This window comes from Grammomys surdaster, unplaced genomic scaffold (assembly GCF_004785775.1).
Source record: "Grammomys surdaster isolate TR1022 unplaced genomic scaffold, NIH_TR_1.0 125985, whole genome shotgun sequence".
In the NCBI taxonomy this organism is placed as follows: domain Eukaryota; kingdom Metazoa; phylum Chordata; class Mammalia; order Rodentia; family Muridae; genus Grammomys; species Grammomys surdaster.
The window spans coordinates 2766625-2786647 of NW_021620801.1; the positions used below are offsets into that span (position 1 = coordinate 2766625).

A 20023-nucleotide genomic window follows, 5' to 3' on the forward strand; every position below is an offset into this window, starting at 1 on the left:
CCCTTCCCTTCCCTTCCCTTCCCTTCCCTTCCCTTCCCTTCCCTTCCTTCCCTTTCCTTATAAAAGTTTTTAAGGCATAGGAATCTTAGTACATAGAGGCCTCGGTGGAAGTGTGTGTGTGTGTGTGTGTGAGTGTGTGTGTGTGTGTGTGTGTGTGTGTGTGTGTGTGTATGAGATTTTATTTTAGTTTCTGGTATTACAGCAAACTGTTCAAAAATTAACGTAATTAACGTAAAAACAGTTGTGACTTACAGTAATTGAGGCTTCAGGATAAGATTGGGTAGCTGTATAAATGTGAGTCTTCGGTGTGAGTACTACATTATGACCAAAGCATGTGGCAGGAAAACAAACAAACAGAGCCCAAAAAAACCCTCATGAACCAGGAAGCAAAGAAACTGACAAAATGAGGCTCTCTTCCAGACCACCCACCTTCTCAAAACCCTTACCTTCTGTTCTAAGATCACCACTCAGGTGCCTAAGCCTTTAACACATGACCTTAGGGGGTCAGTTGTCCAAAGCATAGTACACAGTGTTGGGATTTTGTTTGTTTGTTTGTTTTTAAAATCACCCTTAAATTGTTTCTGCTTTTCAGGATTATTCCAACCAGCGAGCTTTAAATTCTATAGAGTTATTCTAAGGTACTTTTTAAAAATTTATTTTTAATTTGATTCATTGTTTTAAGCTAAGTTTTCTGTTTGTAGATTTGTTAGATTGTTCGAGATTTTCCTTCTAGTCTGTGCAATTAATTCCATGAGTAATTCATGAGTATTTTCTGTGGAGAAGTAATACATATATGTAATAATGCATATATGTAAAAAGAGCTGTCAACCCCAAATTTAATAGTCACTCATATCTCTTCCTTTGTTACGCTTTTTGTGTTTGTACCTGGTGTGTTATCGAGACTTTCGCTGCTGTGATTAAAGAACTGAGCAGAACTTCCTGAGGGTGGAAAGCTTTGTTTTGGCTGCGGGTTTTAGAAGCTTGCAGGGACCCTGGTCCTGAGGGAGTGGCAGAGCAGTGCTGCTCTCCTCCTAGCTGCCCGGAAGCAGCTGTAAAGGATGCCTGAGCTAATGGGCTTCCTCCTCCTGCTCTGTTTCCTCTTGGGTCCTTAGCCTATGGGCTGGTGTCGCCTGCATTCATGGTGCTGATTCAGATTTCTATAGTTATGTGAAAGAGTTGTACAGCAGTGAGCTCATTGAACAGGACTATAGATGGGGAAAATATTTCCTGGAGGTTATGAATTCTTTTGCTTCCAGATCAAGTGTCTTAAGGAATGTGAGGGACCTGGTGCAGAACCGAAGAATGACCTGTGTGCTTCGGGAGTTCATTTGCTTTGAGTTGGTCAGTAAGTTGAATGACAGCCCTACAGGGAGTTCAGGCAACTGTTTAGGAGCGTTCTCCCCTTTGTAGATGATGCCTTCCATGATACCATTGTGCCCTTATCCAGAATGTACCCTGGAAAATAGCTTAACTTTCCTGTGGTGACCATTGAGTGTTTGGTAGCAGTGAACTTAAAGTATCCATGAGACTAGCCAGGAATCCTTTATCACCGCCTAAAGGAAGTTTCTCTCCTTTATTCCCTGGGAGTCACCAAACTTTTATACTTAGCTCTTCAGAAACCTCATTAGGGAGACTCTGCAGATTATATACTATAGAAAAGCAATTTCACAGTTAAGGTAGAGTACACTTGATTGTAGTTCAGAGTGATGCTGTCTGGTCCTGACAGGGATGAAGCAGGACTGCGCTCGTAGTTTCTAGAAGCTTCCCATGGCTCATGAGCCTAAAAGAGCTCAGGAGGTGTGGGAAATAATGGGATTCTGTTTGGTAATGATGCCAGCGATGTTTTTCTTCCTTGATCACCCTAGGAAAGGACTTTGCTGCCTCTTCCTCTTTCTTTTCTGCTCCCAAGTCTGAATATTCTCTCTCTTCTTGCACTTATTTAAAGCTGGAGTTTCCCAAAGCTTTGGTCCCTAAAGCTTCCTCTAAGACCTCCTGTCTCACAAGTTCCAAGTTTGGCTCCTTTGAACATCATTCCTTGCTTCCTTCATTGCCTGCCATCCAGGTCCTCTTGGATATCTCATTTACGCCTCAGAATCTAGCATGGACAAAACAAAGTGTAGAGGTTTGAATGAGGATGGCTCTGTAGACTCTTATATTTAAATACTTGGTCCCCAGTTCCTGAGGCTGTTTGGGAAGGCTTAGGGGTGTGGCCCCTAAGGAGGAGGTGTGTCACTGTGGGGATGGTGGGGTTGGGGGATGGGGAGGCAGGCTTTGAGGTTTTAGTAGCTACAAACAATTCCCAGTTAGCTCTCTCTTTGCTTCCTGCTTGTGGTTCAGCCTATTGCTTCCCCTCTGACATCATGGACCATTATACCTCTAGAACCATAAACCAAAGGAGTCCTTCTCTGTGTTGCCTTAGTTGTGGTGTTTTACCACAGCCATGGAAAAGCAACCAAGACTGAGGCCATTTCTCATGTACTTTGGCTTCCTTCTCGAGTTTGTTCATGCTTTTGTTCTTCTTCTCCATTACACCTGCTCGAGGTCTCAGAATTTCCTTGACCCCTTTCCTTCACCCTCTTTTGCACAGACCAATCATTAACTCTCAGTGCAGCATTTTATTGCTTCCTGCCTGTCTTTAAACTTCAGAATGAATGTATGGAGGGATGACCCATGAGCTTTGGTGAACCTATTACTAAGAAAGCAGGTGTGTATCGAGAATTTGCTGGCCAGTCTGCCTACCTTATTTGGCAAGTTAGAGGCCAATGAAAGAACCTGTCACAAAAAACAAGGTAAATGACATGCATGAGTGAGTACACACACACACACACACGCACACGCACACGCACACGCACACGCACACGCACACGCACACGCACACGCACACGCACACGCACACGCACACGCACACGCACACGCACACGCACGCACGCACGCACGAACCCTGCAAACACATACAACAATATAACCCCAAACCTATGTTGTTGGTTTTGAAAGTATTTGATAAGTTAACATTCTCACCGATACTGAGTTTTCCTTGAAGGATCCCCCCTTGATTTTTAAGCGTTTATTTTCATTTCAAATGAAGCAGATTTCAAGCAGTAGTTTTTTCAGTGACTACCATGCTCTTTGAATTTAAAGAGTGTAGTCATAAGGAGAGAAATTATCTGAGGTTGAGGCGTTATCTAATCAAGCTGTGGTTATTTTTTAGCAGTGGTTGCTACCCAGTTGGGGTGTAAACATATGGAATATTTTAAGCAGTGAGTTATTTATACTCAAGAGGAGACTGATGGACTGTTATTGTGGGAAACCAGTACAGTTGCAGTCCCCAAATATGGCACAGGCATGCACAGCTGAAAGGCCATGCAGCAGCTACTGCAGAATTGGTCTCAAAGCTGTGGCAGTGCCTTTGAAGGTTCACTCTGGGGGTCTGACTTTGATTCAGTTCTCCTTTCAAACCGAATCCCTAACCTGCTCCAAACATACCTTTTACCTGTGTGGCATGGAATTAATTGGCATGCTTTTCAAGAACCCAGTTCAAGTCTTAATTGAAATAATCATGTAGCTTTCTAGTCTTAAGGCATTTTAAGATTGCAAATGACAATAACGGTCAGGCTGTGGTTATTACAATTGCTTTCAAAGTGCAGTTTAAACTTGGGCTCCCAGACAGGGTGCATTGAACTTCAACTAAATCCTTTCTTTGGGCTGTGGTTAGTGCAGAATAGTAGAACTTGTGAGACTCTGGGTTCAATTCCCAGTACTACTAAGTATAAATAAACTTTCAGATTGAAGTATTTATGTAACATATTTCTTTTGTTCTACAATGAAGCATAAAGATAGTGTCTATTTGATTTTAGCTTTATAGCATAAATTTAAAGTGCATCAATACTATCATGAGGTAACTCAAAGACAGCTTTTGTAGTTGTCACACATTCCTGTGGGAAGGAAGGGCCTAGGGGTAGGAGTGCAGTGATGGCGGGACGTACTCATTCATTAAGGGAAGGCGAGCATGAGACGCTTTGGCGGGGCAGGCGGACTTTTCAGGAAGAAGGAAGCAGGAAGCAGGAAAATGAATTGGTCTTCTATGGATATTGTTCACTGCCCTGTGCGTATGAAAACTGGCAGGTGTCATATGCAAAACAGAAGACAGGCAATGATGCTTTAAGGGAAGGCGAGCAGATTTCACACCAAAGAATCAAAATCTCAGGTGAGGTATCCTGTCAAAAAAAAAGGAAACTTCCTGGCTAAAGCAACTGCTGCTTCCCGCAGATCAGGTGTCCAGCACAGACAGTAACACTCCGGCAGTCATTCCAGATGTTTATGCTGTCTGTCTCTCTGCTGGGAGCTGCAGAGCCTGAGCCTGCTGTGGCCACACTGAAACCAGCCCTGTGACTCTTCAGCCCTGAGGTGTTTTCTTATCTGTTCTGTGGAGGTTAAATCATTTCACATCGATGTTCCTATGACTATCTGAAGACCTAGAAGTATATCCTAGGGTTCATGGTTTGCTAAAGAATGGGTGGATGACTGCAGGGAAGAGCTCATTGGTAGGAGCATGCCCCAGTCCTGACTGTCTGGACTAAAGACAGGACTTGGCTGGTGTCAGAGCCCAGTTTGGCACTCCTCAACAGGTCTTTGATTATATTTATTTTTTATCTTGTATATGTCTTCACTAATTGAAACATAAACTCATATTTCATTATTTTTTTCTGTTAGAGAATAGGACAGCCTTATTTACCAAACCCAGTAATTATTGTACAATAAATTCTTTAATAGTATAAAATACCTAAGGTAAAATTCTCCTAATTGTGCTACATGTTTTTCATGTGCCTGTTTGGCTTAGGGTACTTAGATGATTTCTGTACTTAATAAGTACGTATGTCTTTTAGGTCTCCAGTGGTGTCTCCCCTATCCTGCTTCTGATGTCTTGCTAGTCAGTACTTAAAAGCAGCTGAAATTTTAAGCAATTAAGGACAATAAATTGAAGTAGCCAAGCACATATCTGCTCTTTTGTTAACCCTCCTTGATAAGCCATGTTAGTTGTCAGATGCACATGGCTTCACTTTTGTTTAGTGTTTGGCTAAAGGACTTCTGCATCTAGAGCTCGTGCTAGGCAGATCTTTTAAAATATCTTTTATGTTTATGTGTGTATGTGTATACATGTATGTGTGCACGTGTGAGTCATATAGCATATGTGGAGGTTTGAAGACAACTTTCTGCAGTCTGTTTTCTCATTTGCTATTATCCTGGAGATCAAAATTCAGATTATCAGTATTGGTGGTAAGCTCCTTTACCTGCTGAGCCATCGTACCAGATCAAGGTCCATCTTACTATGTTCATTTTTTTTAGCCAGCAAAACCAGAGAGATTAAATGACGTACCTCAAGCTATAGAAATGAATGTTTTGTCAAAGGTAGGATTTCAATTCCTCTCTTATAGTACCAGAATTGGTAGACATTCTGCACAGTAATACAAAGGTCATAGTAGATAAAGCTTCAATAAACATTTTCTATGAATTGTTTCTAAGTCAGTTTATTAAGTGAAGATACATCCACACGCGTGTGTGTGAACACACACACACACACAACTATATTTTGTAGAGGGGAAAAGAGTATTATTCCTTGATAGTGAAATCAGAAAAAGAATATTACATGTCTTTGTTTTCAAAAAATATTTCAAGAAAAATAACTCTAAATTAAACTAACAAAAAGTAATTAATTTAGGCCTTCAAAATGGACACTGATAAGTTCTTCAGTTAAAATACATACAAATAATACTCTCTAAAAATAAACCCATCAGAAACATGGCCTGTGAATCCTTTAATTTAGGAAGAAAGTGTTGAGTTTTGGTCTTTTGCTATGTATTGTAATGCTAAATACTGGCTCCCAAGGTTGGTTGTCCTCAGGAACAAGAAGATTTTCTTCTACACCAATTAAAACCATTGGCTGACTAAAGATGCCTATACCCTATAGCTGGGCAGAGGAGAGGTGAGAGGGGCTTCAGTTTTCTGGATGAGGAAAAGAGAGAAAAGGTGGAGAGAGGATGTCAGGGGGGTAAAGAATCCTTAGAACTAGCCATGAGGGCCACCCAGTCAGAGTAAGAGTGGCCAGGAGGAGCACAGTAGGTCTTATCCTCGGAGTTATTGATAGGGAAGTAGATACTAATAGCCATAGAGGGTTGATATCTGCCCAGCTCTAATGCTGATTAAGGCTTATTATAAATATAAAAGTTTTATGTAATTTATCAGAGAACTGAATGACTCACGGTGGGGTAGAAACCCTGATTAATATTAAATATTTACCACAACAAGAAAGGGCAGGATGGCTGGCATGTGAAAATTCATCCTGGGAATTTTTACACGAAACTGACAAAGCCAGAGTTGATCTTGAGCCATGTTACATGGTTTATGATGAGGAGTTACTGAGAAAGTGATCTCAAAGGACCAGGTGAGAGCCAGGCATTCGTCCCTCTCCTCTCTCCCTGTCCTTGTTTACCCAGGCATGGCAGGGACAGAGGCAGGAAGAGGTAGGCAGGCTCTCCTGCAGCGAGGACAAGAAATCCAAGGGTACCACAATTGAACCTGTGATTCTATATCAGCTAAACAAGCCATTTTCACTACAAATCAACTCATTTGTAACAGAGTAACCAAAATAAGCAACCATAAAGAAAATTAGCTTTTTTAGACAGGGCACACTGATTAGATTTAAGAGTAAACTTTGGCCTTTACCTTATCAGACACTGTGTGACTTTATCCTTAAACATTCTTTCCACGAAGGATCTGTTTTTAGCCTGTAGGCTTGCAGGAGAGAAGTGCAGACTTGGGGCCCTTGGGACTTGCCCGAGAGAAATAGGTGTCAGATGAATGGCTTCAGGAAGCTAAGGCTGCTGACATCGTCTGCAGGGGACACGGAGCTAAAAGGACACAGTTGCTCCTCCCCTTTGTGAGTGTTTCCCTTGGGGACCACCGGTCTTGGTTACCCATGTGCGTTTCCTTTGACTGTTATGAAAACTTCAACTAATCCAAAAATACCTTGTGACAAAATATATGAAACAGATGCCGAAGGAACAGATGTGGCAAAGGCGAAACATGCCATGCCGTGCTACCTATTAACTAAGTTATTAACTCCATGGACGTAAGGTGTGCTAAGCAGCTTTTGGTTTGAGAACCATTCGGCCCACCAGAGAGGCCATAGATGGTTTTATAAGCTTAGATTTTTCTAAAGTGTGTGTGTGTGTGTGTGTGTGTGTGTGTGTGTGTAAACATCTTTGAAGGTTAGAAAAAGAGTGGTCCTGGAGTTAGAGTTAAAGGTGGTTGTGAGCCACCTGGGCATGGCTACTGGGAGCCAAACTCAGTCCTCTGGAAGGACAGCAGGCACTATAAACTACTGAACCACCTCTCCAGCATCCAGAAAGAAGCTTAGACTGTTCAGTTCGAAGGCAGCACTGGCCCTCAAACACCCCCAGGGAGAGTGAACCAGCACAGCAGAGCCTTTTCTGCTTTGTTTTTGGCTGCTGTGAAAATGGCTCAGTCAGTCTTGTCAACTGACCTGGTTAGTCACTTGCATTATCAGGTGGCGAGACCCGGACAGAAGTATAAGAAAGATCTCAACATGGGTTGGAAAGCAGAAATTTCTGGAAATATCCATTCCCTCCCCCATAAGCCTCTCTTCAGCAGGAAGTCGAGATATGTCTTTGTTCTAAGACAGTTGCCCCGTTCACATCCTTTTTGGCCAGTTTTTACCTTGTGAAAGGATCTCTGTAAACTGCTCTGCTTTGGGAGACAGGTCTCACTTTATTCCTGGTGTTCAGACTTCCTAAGTGCTGGGTTACAGGTGTATACCCCCATGCCTGGATTACATAGTTATAAATATTTCAGAATCACAAATTACCTTGTGAATTATGTACATGTCACCTTTGAATAACTGAGTTCTCTTCCTAGAGGTACTGTAGAACCCTCCTCAGAGAAAAGCCAGCAGAATACCCGGGGGACTGTTATCCAACCAGTTACTTAAACAGGTCCTTGTAGGTGGGAGAGGGCTATGGGGTGGATATCTGTGAGAGGACAGAGGGGCAGGTTGGGGCCCACTTCATCCTCCATTGTCCCAAGAGACTGGGGAGAGTGTCCTAGTCTGTCTTTGATTTTAACCTTGGAAGGTAGCTACCTGGTCCCCAGAGCCAGGGCCCCTGCGAGGCTCCCCACTAACTGTCTGCTTCTGGACCTTTATGGGAAAGCTTTCTGCCTAGTTGTAGAAATAGCTTTCCTGCAGACCTGGGCATGGGAGAAATTATTGATTTGCTATTTCTTGTCCTAATAGAGCTAGCTGAGCATCTCGTGCCTGGAGTAGGGGTGATGTTGAACTCTTTGCTCTGCACAGCACCTGCTTTTTCTGAGCCCATAGGTTAGAGTTGCCTTTTGCTGGACCAGATTCCTGTCCCTTACTATGTGCAGGGGAGATAGGATTTCTAGTATAGCATATGTACTGCAGTACATGGAATACTGCGTATCAGAGGGTTTTCATAGTTCTACCTATGAAAACCATGAGAGAAACATCTAATCCAGTTTAACTTGTTACATGATGTTTCTTTTCTTACTATAAAAACAGTTGTAAGAATTTCAGAAAATATAGCAATGTATGCAAAGGAAAATAAAAAAAAAAAACACTTAGTAGATACACCCAAAGGACTACCAATGATATTTTGATATGTTAGAAATCTGTCTTTCTTACTGTGACTTACAGATGTTTTTACATGTACATGCACAGAGGTATGACATTGACATGTTATATGTATGTGCACAAACACAGGGTAGTTTTTAATTGCTGTTGGCTTCATTTACAAAATAACAGGGAAAGAAAGACCCAGAATGGTACCCATCTGTCTCTGTGGTAGTATGACAAAGGGCTCTGTGTTGGGGAGGAGACGGAAATAAATGGCTGATATGAACATGTGGAGAGTCAATCAAGCTTCATGAATTGACTCTCTTTCTCTGTCTTAGAATACCAGACATGGACAGTGGGAAAATTGAAGACTTGTGTGTGGTCCTGCTCTGCATGCAGAATGGAGCAAAGCCTCCATCAGACTTGGTTGTCAGCTCTCAGAAGCCGAAGCCCTCCCTCTGGGTTCTAGGCATCCTTTGGTAGAAGGCTACATTTCTTTTCTCTTTTCCTTGGCTCGTTTGCAGCTACTCAGGCTGACTTCAGGTGTAGCAGCTCTTGTTGTAACAGTGTGGAGCTGAGTGAACCCCACTGATTTGTAGGTTGTTGTAATTCTCCTCTCCCTACCAACAGTGGCTCTCCTCTGAGAAACTACACCTATGCCCATGGACATTTCTTGCCCCCCACTCCCCAAGCACCTCTCTTTTTCTTCCTTTTCATGCTTAAAGTCAATATTAAAAATCTTGGGTGCTGGAGAGATGGCTCAGTGGTCAAAAGTACTTCCTGCTCTTTGTGAGGACACAGGTTCAGTTTCCAGAAGCCTCATGGTAGTTTACAACCGTTCATAATTCTACTCTTAAGGGATCTGATGCGCTGTCTGGGCACCTGCACTTATAAGATACATGTTCTCAGGCAAAACGCTCGTAAACATTAAAGAAGAAGACGAGGAAGAGAAGGGAGGAGGCGGGAGGAAGAAAGAGGAAGAAGGAAGGAGAGAAAGAAAGAAAGTTATATACTGGTAAATTCTAAATGTGCTTAACTTATTTTATTTATATTCTGACCACACAGTGCCTCTGAAGAATTGGTTGTTTTGGTCTTGTCTGACGGAGGTTCCTGTCTGTGTTGTCAGGAGAGTCTGGTTAGATAGCAATCTGTTAATGTAACAAAACAATTGAAATAACCAACATAAAAAGAGAAAAGGCCTGCTTTGCCTTTCTTTTGGAAGTTCCAATCTAGTACATAGGTCCCATTGCTTTGGGGCTGTGGTGAGGTGGTGGTATATGTAGGAGGGGCTAATGTGGGAGGAGTTAGGAGAGGAAGAGGAAGAGTAAGGAGGAGAGGAGGAAAAGGAAGAGGAGGAGCTGGGGGAGAGGGAGAGGGAGAGGGAGAGGGAGAGGGAGAGGGAGAGGGAGAGGGAGGAAATGGAGGTGGATGTTCACGTGTCTGTAGCAGTATATGTAGGTTGGGTATTAGGTTACACTTCTGATTGTATGGGTATCTTGTTACTGATCTTTACCAAATATATAAGCCTTTGATTAATCTTTAAGCATTAGAGTCTCATCTTTCTACTGGGCCTGCGTGGGTGGTGGGATGGTCTGGGCAATGCCCAGTCTTGCGGAAACAGCATGGAAGATTGGCAGGGCCATGTCCCATGCTGGCGTCTCGTGGGTGGCAGGGCTGGTGTTTCTTTCTGGCCATTTCTAGCTGTGGCATGCACGTGGCCTCTGGCCGAGAAACATGGTGGCTGAGCTAGGCAGCGTCACCACAGCTTAGATAGTCAGCTTACCCAGAGGCTGAGTTTAAATAATAATAAACAACGGGTATGTCATGGTAGAGGTTAGTGGGCTTTTTTTCTTTTAATGATTTGTTTTAATTTTATGTGAACTCATGTTTTGCCAGCATGTGTGTCTGCGTGAGGGTGTCAGATGTCCTGAAAGTGGAGTTACAGACGTTGTGAACTGCCATGTGGTTGCTGGGAGTTATACCCAGGTTCTCTGAAAGAACAGCCAGTGCTCTTAACTTCTAAGCCATCTCTCCAGCCTGGTGATGGACATTTAAGAGGTAGCCTGTAGCACTGGACCTCTGGGACTATTTATGGCACGAGCTTCCATTGCTCTTGGTTTGAGAGAAAGGTTGACCTTCTGCCTTCTTCTGTCTTCCTGTCCTTCTGTCCTTCTATCCAAGGAGCTCCATGGCAACACACTGTGCAAAGCTGCCTCCCACAGAGGGCCACTCTGTGTTTCTAATGCACATACAGAAGTTGGTGAGACTTGTGACCTGCAGCATGATGATTTGATCCGTGTAAGGTGGAGTGATCAGACCCGGTGCTTAGCATCTTCACTTCCTTAAACTGTGCTTAGGTGTTTGATGGAAAAGTCGCAGCCCATCAGTGGTACTGCAGTGCTCACGGGCAGCTGGAAGGTTGGCTCGCCTATGTGCTTCAGGACCACATAGTTCATTCTTTGTGTCCAATTACGCTTTTTCTTAGAATTGCACATTTCTTTTAAAAATATTAAATTGTAAATTTTAAAAACTGAAAATCGTTTTTTTTATATATTTAATTACAGCTTCCCCTCCCTCAACTGCTCCCCTCCTCCTCGTGTACCTAAGTCCGTATCCTTTTTTGGTCTCTCCCCTCCTCTCTCTTTTGAAAACAGGCTTCTAAAAAAATAATAATAAGATGAAGACAAACAGATCCACAGACACAAAGGGAGCCGAAGACAAAGCATAAGAACATATGTAGTCACAGAGACACACACATCCCCACATATAGAAATCCCACAAAACCCTAAACTGGGAACCATACTATATTAGCAAAAGACCTGTAAGGTTGAAAAAAATGCCCAGACTTAAGCTGCATTATGAGAGACCTTCCCCCTCCCCCCAAATTTCAAAAACATTATATTATCTACTGCTGGGTATGGTTCCTGCCCTTACAAGTGGTTTGTATATTCAGTGAGATTCCATTGGAGAAAACTAACTTTTCTTTTGTAAGCAGTGATCAGTTGGAGATAGCTTCTGAATTAGGGATGAGGTTTTGTGTCCACTTCACCGTTTATCCCATCTGGCTTAGGCCTGTGTAGGCCCTGTGCCTGCTACCGCAGTTTCTGTGAGTTCATATGTGCATCAGCCCTGTTGTGTCCAGAAGGCCTTGCTTTCTTGGTGTTTTCTATCTCTGGCTCTTACAATCTTTTTGCTGCCTCTTCCATGGAGTTCCCTGAACCCTGACAGGAGGGATCAGATGGTCCCTCTCTACCAACCCCTGTCAACCCATAGCCATCTATTCTATTCCGCCCAGTCTCTTATTCTGTGTCTAACCCCTGTAGTTATATAGATTATAGCTCTACTTACTGAAAACTTGTTAGCTAACATCCATGAATATGCAAATACGTACCACAGTTGTTTTTTGGGCCTGGGTTATCTCATGCAGAGTAATTTTTGCTAGCTCTACCCACTTACCTGTGTGTTGTGGTAATTATTTAAAACGGCCTCTGGTCAAGCCTAAGCTTAACCAGAGCTACAGCAGCTCTGCCAATCTCCCACGCTGTCTCCGAAAGGCAGGGCATTGCCCAGACCATTCCGCCATCCATGCGGGCCCAGTAAGATAATGAGACTCTAATTCTTATAGATTAATCAAAGGCTTTATATGTTTGATAATGATTAATAACAAATGCCCATACAGAGAGAGTTGTATCCCAATTAGCTAACCTAATTATAAGTTTAAAAGTTGTTCCCCACGAGTGCTCTCCATACCTGTGTGGTTCTCCATCCTCCTACATCTATGCCCTCTCTAGCTCCTCTTTTTCCTTTTTTCTCTTCCTCTCCTTACTCCTCCCACATTAGCTCCTCCTACACCTGTGAATTGCATTTTTTAATTTGTTGAGTAATTAATAGTCTGTTGTACAAAGAGACCACTTTTTCATTATCCATTCATCTGCTGAGGGACATCTTAGTTGTTTCCAATTTCTGGCTATTGTGGAGAAAGCAGCATTGAACATGGCTGGGCGAGCGTCTCTGTGGTAGGATGAAGCATCCTTTGGTTATATACTCAGAGTGGTACAGCTGGTTCTTGAGGTTGATCAGTTCACACTGCCACATGGCTTTCCCTAGGGGCTGTATAAGTTTACACTCCCACCACCAATGGATGTGTGTACCCCTTGCTCTGTATCCCCACCTGCATGAGCTGACATTTCTTTTATCCATCTTGGCCTTTCTGACCAGTGTAAATGAAACTCAAGGTAGTTGTCAGGTTGCATTTTGATACTTGATATCCAGTCTTGTCTATCCACTCCTTCATGCTTTTTTATGTGTTTTTTTCCCCCTTGTGCACTTAAAATTTAAAATTTGAGTGATTTCATAGACAGAAGAAGTATTGGAGCTTTTATATTTGCAAAATGTTCACAGTTGAGCATGGTGCTGCAGGGCTGTGATTTGATTGTGGCACTTTGGATGCAGAGAAAGAAGATTATACTGTTTAAAGCCATTCTAGGCTATGGAGGGTTTCCAGGACAGCCCTCCATAGAGATCTCCAGTAACCCGAAGGAAAACGCACTCGCCAACAAAAGAGAAGCCGCTCACAGGCAGCATCATTATGTGGCCTTTCTGTTTACATGTGTTCTTGTTGTATTGTCTTTACAGTCGAAATCAGCTGTCTGCCCTGCCTGCCTGCCTGTGTGGTCTGCCTCTCAAAGTCTTAATCGCAAGTAACAACAAGCTTGGATCACTGCCTGAAGAGATAGGTCAGCTCAAACAGTTAATGGAGTTGGTATGTTTCTGATTTCTAAGATGCTCTTGTTTGTTAACTGACTTTGGAGGTCCTCTGAAAGACTTTGTTACAGAAAGACAAGGAGACGTCTGTGATCATCTTCTCCCATTGCTCTAACAAAATACCCGAGACTGGGAATTTTATACAACAGATTATTTAGATCACAGTTTGGGAGGCTGAAAGTATGTGATCTGGTTGGCCATTGCGGAGGGATTTCCTCCCTCATAGCTGATAGCATCATGGTGGGAGCAAATGTGTGAGGGAAAGAACACATGACTAGACAGGAAGCCAGGGAGAGGGAGGGACCATTTTTGCTCTTTTATGATGATTTACTCTCATTGGTCCTTACTCGGATCTTGTAAGCACTGTGATAACCCTGCCTAAGAGATGCCCCAGTGCCCCAATCACCTTCTGCTGGGCTCCATCCCTTAAAAGATCCTACTACCTCCTAACACCACCATAGGCTCCACCCCTTAAAGGATGCCTGTGGTGGTTTGAATATGCTTGGCCCAGGGAGTGGCACTATTAGGAGATGTTGCCTTCTTGAAGTAGGTGTGGCCTTGTTGAAGGAAGTGTGTCACTGTGGGCTTTAAGCCCCTGTCTGGAAGTCAGTCTTCTGTTTGCCTTCAGAACAAGATGTAGAACTCTCAGCTCCTCCTGCACCATGCCTGGCTGGAAGCAGGGTTCTGGGATCCTGTAAGGAGTTTGGAATGTCTAGAGCAATGCTGTCTCCAGTTCTGCTGTGTGTTCCTTATGCAGTGAGCTGAACTTTGCTGAGGTCTCCTGTGTTGTTCCCAGCTCTTGTTCTACACCTTACCACCTCCACAGTCCCTTCTCCCCCATGCCTGCACGTTGTAGAATGTCAGAGTGCCTCATGTTGGAGAAGCTGTAGTCCAGCTCTTGACCTCTTGACCAAATGATGGAACCCAGGCCAGCGAGATAATGACATATGGAAGTTTCACCTCTCATAGTAACTTGAGCTATAACATCTTCATCCATGGCACTGTCCAGTAGACATCCAAGACACACAAAAAATGTGGTTTAAATGTAGTATGGTCATGTTTAAACAGTTAAACAAGAGAAGGTCCTCACTGTAAATTATAATTAATTCTAGATAGGTAAAAATTATGACCCTAGTATGTATATAAGAGAAAACTATCGAGGTGGGACTGTTTGTGTCCTAGTGTTTGTACTAGGCCTTTGCTACCAAGTCCAGCATGCATCATGCAGGGGTCATGCTCCACACATAGGATCAGCCACACACTGGTGCTCAGTGCCTACACGGCTGAGCCGCCACTTTGATGTGCCAGCTCTGCAGCTTTGGTGTGTTCTGTTCTCTTGTCCCCTGGGTCTGGGCAAGTGTGCTTTTGGTAAAATGTATTTTGAGGGGGATGCAGTGAGCTGGTTCAATAGGTAAAGAAACTTGTCACCAAGCCTGATAACTTGAGTTCAGTCCCTTGGGCCCATATGGTGGAAGGAGAGAACTGACTCCCACAGTTGTCCTCTGACCTCCACATGTGGTCTGTGGCATGCATACACACTAATAAAAAATACACAAGGATACATGTTTGACATTTATTTGTGAAGCAGGCAAAATACACTGTTGACGTTACTTAACCATGGAGAAGTGTATGGCCAGCCTTGATTAAAGGTCATAGACTAAAAAAAGATTATTTTCCATCCATCCTCATTTATCTTTGATGTAATTCTATTTATTTATTTATTTATTTATTTATTTATTTATTTATTTATTTAAATAGTAGTGTTACTATAGGTAACGGTGCCACATCAAATTATTTTTAGTTTCAATTGGGGAGAGAGTTCCCTGGAGAGCCAGATATCATTCTTGAGCAGAAGGCTTTTGTTTTTGTTACAGATTACTAATTTGGTTTTTTTTTTTTTTTTTTAAGTAAAGTTGAGCACTCCCTGGAGCATTCAGAAAAGTCACCATTTAAGGCTTGAGTGCTGAGGAAGTCACTCCACCCACTGGACTCCTGAAGCATTGTTTGTTGGCTGGTTTGGAAAAGCTGTTTCAAACACTTTCATATCAGAGTGTTCTGAATAGAATCATACCCACTTCTCAGTGTACATGAACATTCCCGAGTTAATGTCCACTTTAGAAACAAAGGCCAAATACCTTAGCCATCAGAAAAACGGTTGTTCTTTCTTACTTTTGCAAGGAAGTCAAGCTGCAGAACATTGTCTTAGCCTTGCCATCACAACACAACTACCTTAGAGTCTTAAGACAAACAGTGTCCCATGTCAGCCATCACCCCGCACAGCCAGTGTGCCACACCTGTGCTCCCGTCTCCCAGTACAGCCATCATCCTCACACAGCACAGCCATTGCCCCACCCAGCCAACACCCTGGACACCCAACACCTAGCCATTCTTCTTCTTCTCAGCCTGTGTGCATTTTCCATCTGATGCAGGCTCTGGTGCAGGGCAATTGATGAAATCTTAACTCTGTATCTGATCTGTTATAGTCACCACTGATGAGACAGTCTAGAACTTTCAGACCCCCTGGCCAACTCTGAATAGTTTCCTTACCATCTCAGGAAGTGTATCTTGCAGCTTAGATATTGTGTGTGAGTGAGTGCTGCTCTGTGGGAAAAGGGAAGAGAGAGGAGGCTAACATTGACTTAGCATTTATTTCTATTAGACTATTAACTACGACACTTACCTGTATCATTTCATAAAGCCTTAAAATAACCCAGCAAGGTGGGTATCATGTTGATATGTTACAGTCAAGAACTGGTTTTGTAGTTCCTTACCTAAGGGGATGGAGCTGCATGTCTGATTAAAGCCCACACCAGTCCTGAGCTCAGTGTGTGGAACTTGCTTGGCATGTGTGCTTCGAGAGCTTTCACTCTTAGAACTACAAAGATAGGTAGGTAGACAAACAGTTTGATCTATCGATTAATGATAGATAGGTAGATAGATAGATAGATAGATAGATAGATAGATAGATAGATAGATAGATAGAAAATAGTTGACACTTGAGTATAGTTGTTACTTGAGTATAGCTGATAGGTGACAGATATATATCTCTATCTCTGTCTTGTCTGTCTGTCTGTCTAGTCTAGTCTAGTCTAGTCTAGTCTAGTCTAGTCTAGTCTAGTCTAGTCTAAAGCACAAGGCAGCCCTCCCTCATCACCTAGACTGTAGATAATCCTCTAGTTTAGAAGGATTGTGGTTTCTGGAGCTTCTTAGTTCAGTTTGCCATGACTTTCTTATTAAAGTTGTGACACACCACAACTTGCAGATGACCGGGAGACATTCTCCGTGATGGCTCTGGACAAATGGACATGTTTGAATGTTTCCTTGCAGTGTAGAACTAGCTCAGGTTGTGAGGATCTGTAGCTCTGTGTAGACTAAATTTCATTTAACTCATTAAAACCCTTGGAACTTGTTGAAAACGGTTTGTGTGTATGTGCGTGTGTGCGTGTGCATTTTCATGCTTATAAATGTATTTGGAGGCCAGAGATCAGTCTTGAGTGTCTTCCTCAATTGATTCTCCATTCATATATGTGTCTCTCTGTGTGATTGTGTGTGTACAAGTGTTGGTATGGTAGTGCACGTATGTGTGTACACATAACATATGTGCCTGTTCCCATGCATGGGGAAGCCAGAGAAGGATGTTCAGGGTTCTCTGTCACTCTCTGGCATATTCCCAGGAGACATGATCTCTCAGAAAACCTAGAACTTGCTGTATTTCGGCAAGAATAGCTGAACAGCAGGCCCCAGGAGTCCCCTTTCAGCCTTCCACGAACAGTGTGGGGATGTTAGACACACAGAATCACAGCTGGCTGAAATTCACTCAGGAGATCTGGCTCAGGTCCTCATACTGCTGCTCCAAGTGCGTGTACTGAGCCCAGACTCCAGTCCTTCTGCTTTAGTTTTGAGGTAGGATCTCTCACTGATTGAGCTAAGACTAGCTATTCAGAAGCTCCAGGAATCTTCTAGTCCCTCTTCCTTCCCCCAGGGCTGGGATTACAGGCAGCTTCTTCTGTTCCCAGCTTTTTAACATAGTTGCTGGAGAGACAAACTCTATGGTCTTTCAAGGGTTTCACCGCTGAGCCATCTCTGGAATTTTTTTTTTTTTCTGTACAATCCTGTTGAAAAATGAGGTGTGTCTGGTGACAGGTGCTGTATCAAGGACACATATTATAGCTGACTGGCAGCTGTGAAGAGGAGCATGCTAACAGCTCAGTAAGGTTGGGTCCTTTTATGGATGAGCCCTTTTCCAAGGACCCAGGAGTCCCACACTGGTGCCGTGTGCTGAGTGGCTTACTGGCCTTGCTGGACTTGTTTGCTTTCTCTCATGTCCTCACCCACTCCCTCACTGGGTGAGTATCCTGTCTGCCATGCAAACGAACAGAGGGCCTGACTTAGGAGCCTGCCTTTATAGCCAGAAAGCCCACCAGGTTGGATCTAGTTATGTTAGCGGGGAGGTGCATTCTTAGGCCCTAACTAGACACACAGGTTTTTTATTTACTTTTCAACTAGCATTTGGCTGTGTGGGGGATTTGAGCTAAGAGCCTGATGACAAGCTTCTGAGGAGAGTCTTCCCCCAGGATTTTATGCCTAGTGTTCTTGTCTCTGTGGTAGGTGTGGGATTGTGTGCCAGCGTGTCTGCTGTAATCAGTTGTCCATTAGTGGTCTCTGGAAATGCCTTTGACCTTTCTGGTTTCTGTGGAAACCCAGGAGTTACTTAGGGCCTCTCTGTGGCTTCCATTTCTGCCTTTATTATCAAGAACAGGGAGTGGAGCCTGTGTTTGTGGGTATATGGAGCGGTCTGAGGCATAGGTTCACAATGGAAAGGCAAGAGTGGGAGGGGATCATCGATCACATCAAAGGCTGCTTCTTTGAACGGTTCAAGCTTAAGTTAATATACATTTTTTTCCAAGTTCTGACTATAGGTATTGAAGGTTGTTTTATGACTAAGAAATGAAAATTAACATTACTGTGTACCACTTAGTGTTTTCATTAACTTCTTGGGTAGTCAGTGGATTTTCCTGATATAGAGAGAAAATTAGAAGTATTTCATACCTATTTATTAATTTATTTATTTGTGTTTGTTTGTTTGTTTAGTGTGTGCAGATTAGGAAACTTTCGAGAATGAGTCCCCTTCTTTGTGGGAGTGAGGTCCCTCCTTGTGGTTTCCAGGAGTCAGGGATTGAGCTCAAGGCCTCGGGCTTTGCAGAGGGTGACTTTGGTCAGGTGACCGATTCATCACTCTGGTGCTCATCCCTCCTTTTTCTGTGAGCACACAAAGAGTCAGACACTTGCCTAAGGTTGTAAATGAGACATACAACAGGCATTTCTACAGAGAGGTGTGGTTCTGTGCTGGTTGGAGGCTGTTGATAATTTGCTTTTGCACCAATTACCTAAAGACTTAATTTTCTTACAGACATTCTTCTGCTGGTATTACACCACTCCATCCATCCCTGAGTGTGACTTAAATCATAGTGTTAGGATCTAAACAATAGAGTTGGGTTAGCGAGTCGATGAAAAGCTTCTATTTGAGTGTTTAAATTGTTATAATTAGATACGCTTCTCTATCAGGAAGAATTCAATCAGCAAATATTTGTAACAGTTTCTCATGATTCTTGTGTTGTACAATTGTGATGTTACAATGTTGAATGCATGGTGATTTGTTATGTTATTCTTGAAGACATAGTAGCTTGGGGCTAATAGAAAATTCTGAAGGAATTAATTTGAATATTCTAGTAAGTAAATGAATGTGGAATTTACAATCTGATATTCTTCACTAATTGCAGACATATAAGGCATTGATTGCTATTTGTTTTAAAATTTATTTTTCTAAGTATTATCTTTTCTGAATAATCTTTTAAAAAGCCCTGTACCTTATTTAGACTAAATTTGTACAGAAATGTTCTAGAGAATGAGGCCATTCTAGAAACATTGCTTGTGCATTTTCAAGACCTCTTCAGACATGGAGATAATTATTGCTTTTTCACACCCCTCCTTCTGCTAATTAGACATAAGTACCCATGGGGTTTATTTTTATGATGAAACTCATAACCTCTTTAAAATTTGGTTAGGTTCAGAGACTCCTGGGAAATAGGATTTGCCCTGTTTTTACCATAGTGAATATACAGTGGTGGATAGCCTGTCTCTCCCTTATGTAATAGATTTGCTTGGGAGATCTATTCCTATTTTATTATTATATTATGCCTATTATATTATTGGGGGGCACATAACTAGTAGGAACGTAGAGTATTATTACTATAACTGCCCCTTGCCAGATACTCCTCAAAATCCAAACAGGCCTCTGTGCTTATATTTGTCCATAGGTGTCCTGTTTCTTAGATGAAAAAATTGGGTGTCTATCAGATGCAGCATTGTCTTGTGTGTAGTAAGTACATGCTGACTTTACCGGCATGCACTTAAATACAGCCTGCAGGAGTTGGTTTTGTTTGTTAAGGCCATGGTGTTAGGGGTTTGTGCTGGGAAGAATCATCTTGGCTTTAGGGGGTCCATCATACCTCTAATGATGCTGCCATTAACTGCGGACAGCTCTCTCTCTCTCTCTCTCTCTCACACACACACACACAGAGAGAGAGAGAGAGAGAGAGAGAGAGAGAG

The 20023-nt window shown here is 42.8% G+C and overlaps 1 protein-coding gene across 4 annotated transcripts in view; it reads left to right on the forward strand.

Moving 5' to 3' along the window:
• Window positions 1-20023, forward strand: part of Lrch1 (leucine rich repeats and calponin homology domain containing 1) — a 187025-nt gene that overhangs the window by 95885 nt on the left and 71117 nt on the right. For all 4 annotated transcript variants that reach the window (XM_028754235.1, XM_028754234.1, XM_028754237.1 and 1 more), the window contains exon 3: window positions 13286-13412. In XM_028754235.1, coding sequence (XP_028610068.1) covers window positions 13286-13412 — 127 coding nt within the window. The remainder of the gene's footprint in view (window positions 1-13285; window positions 13413-20023) is intronic.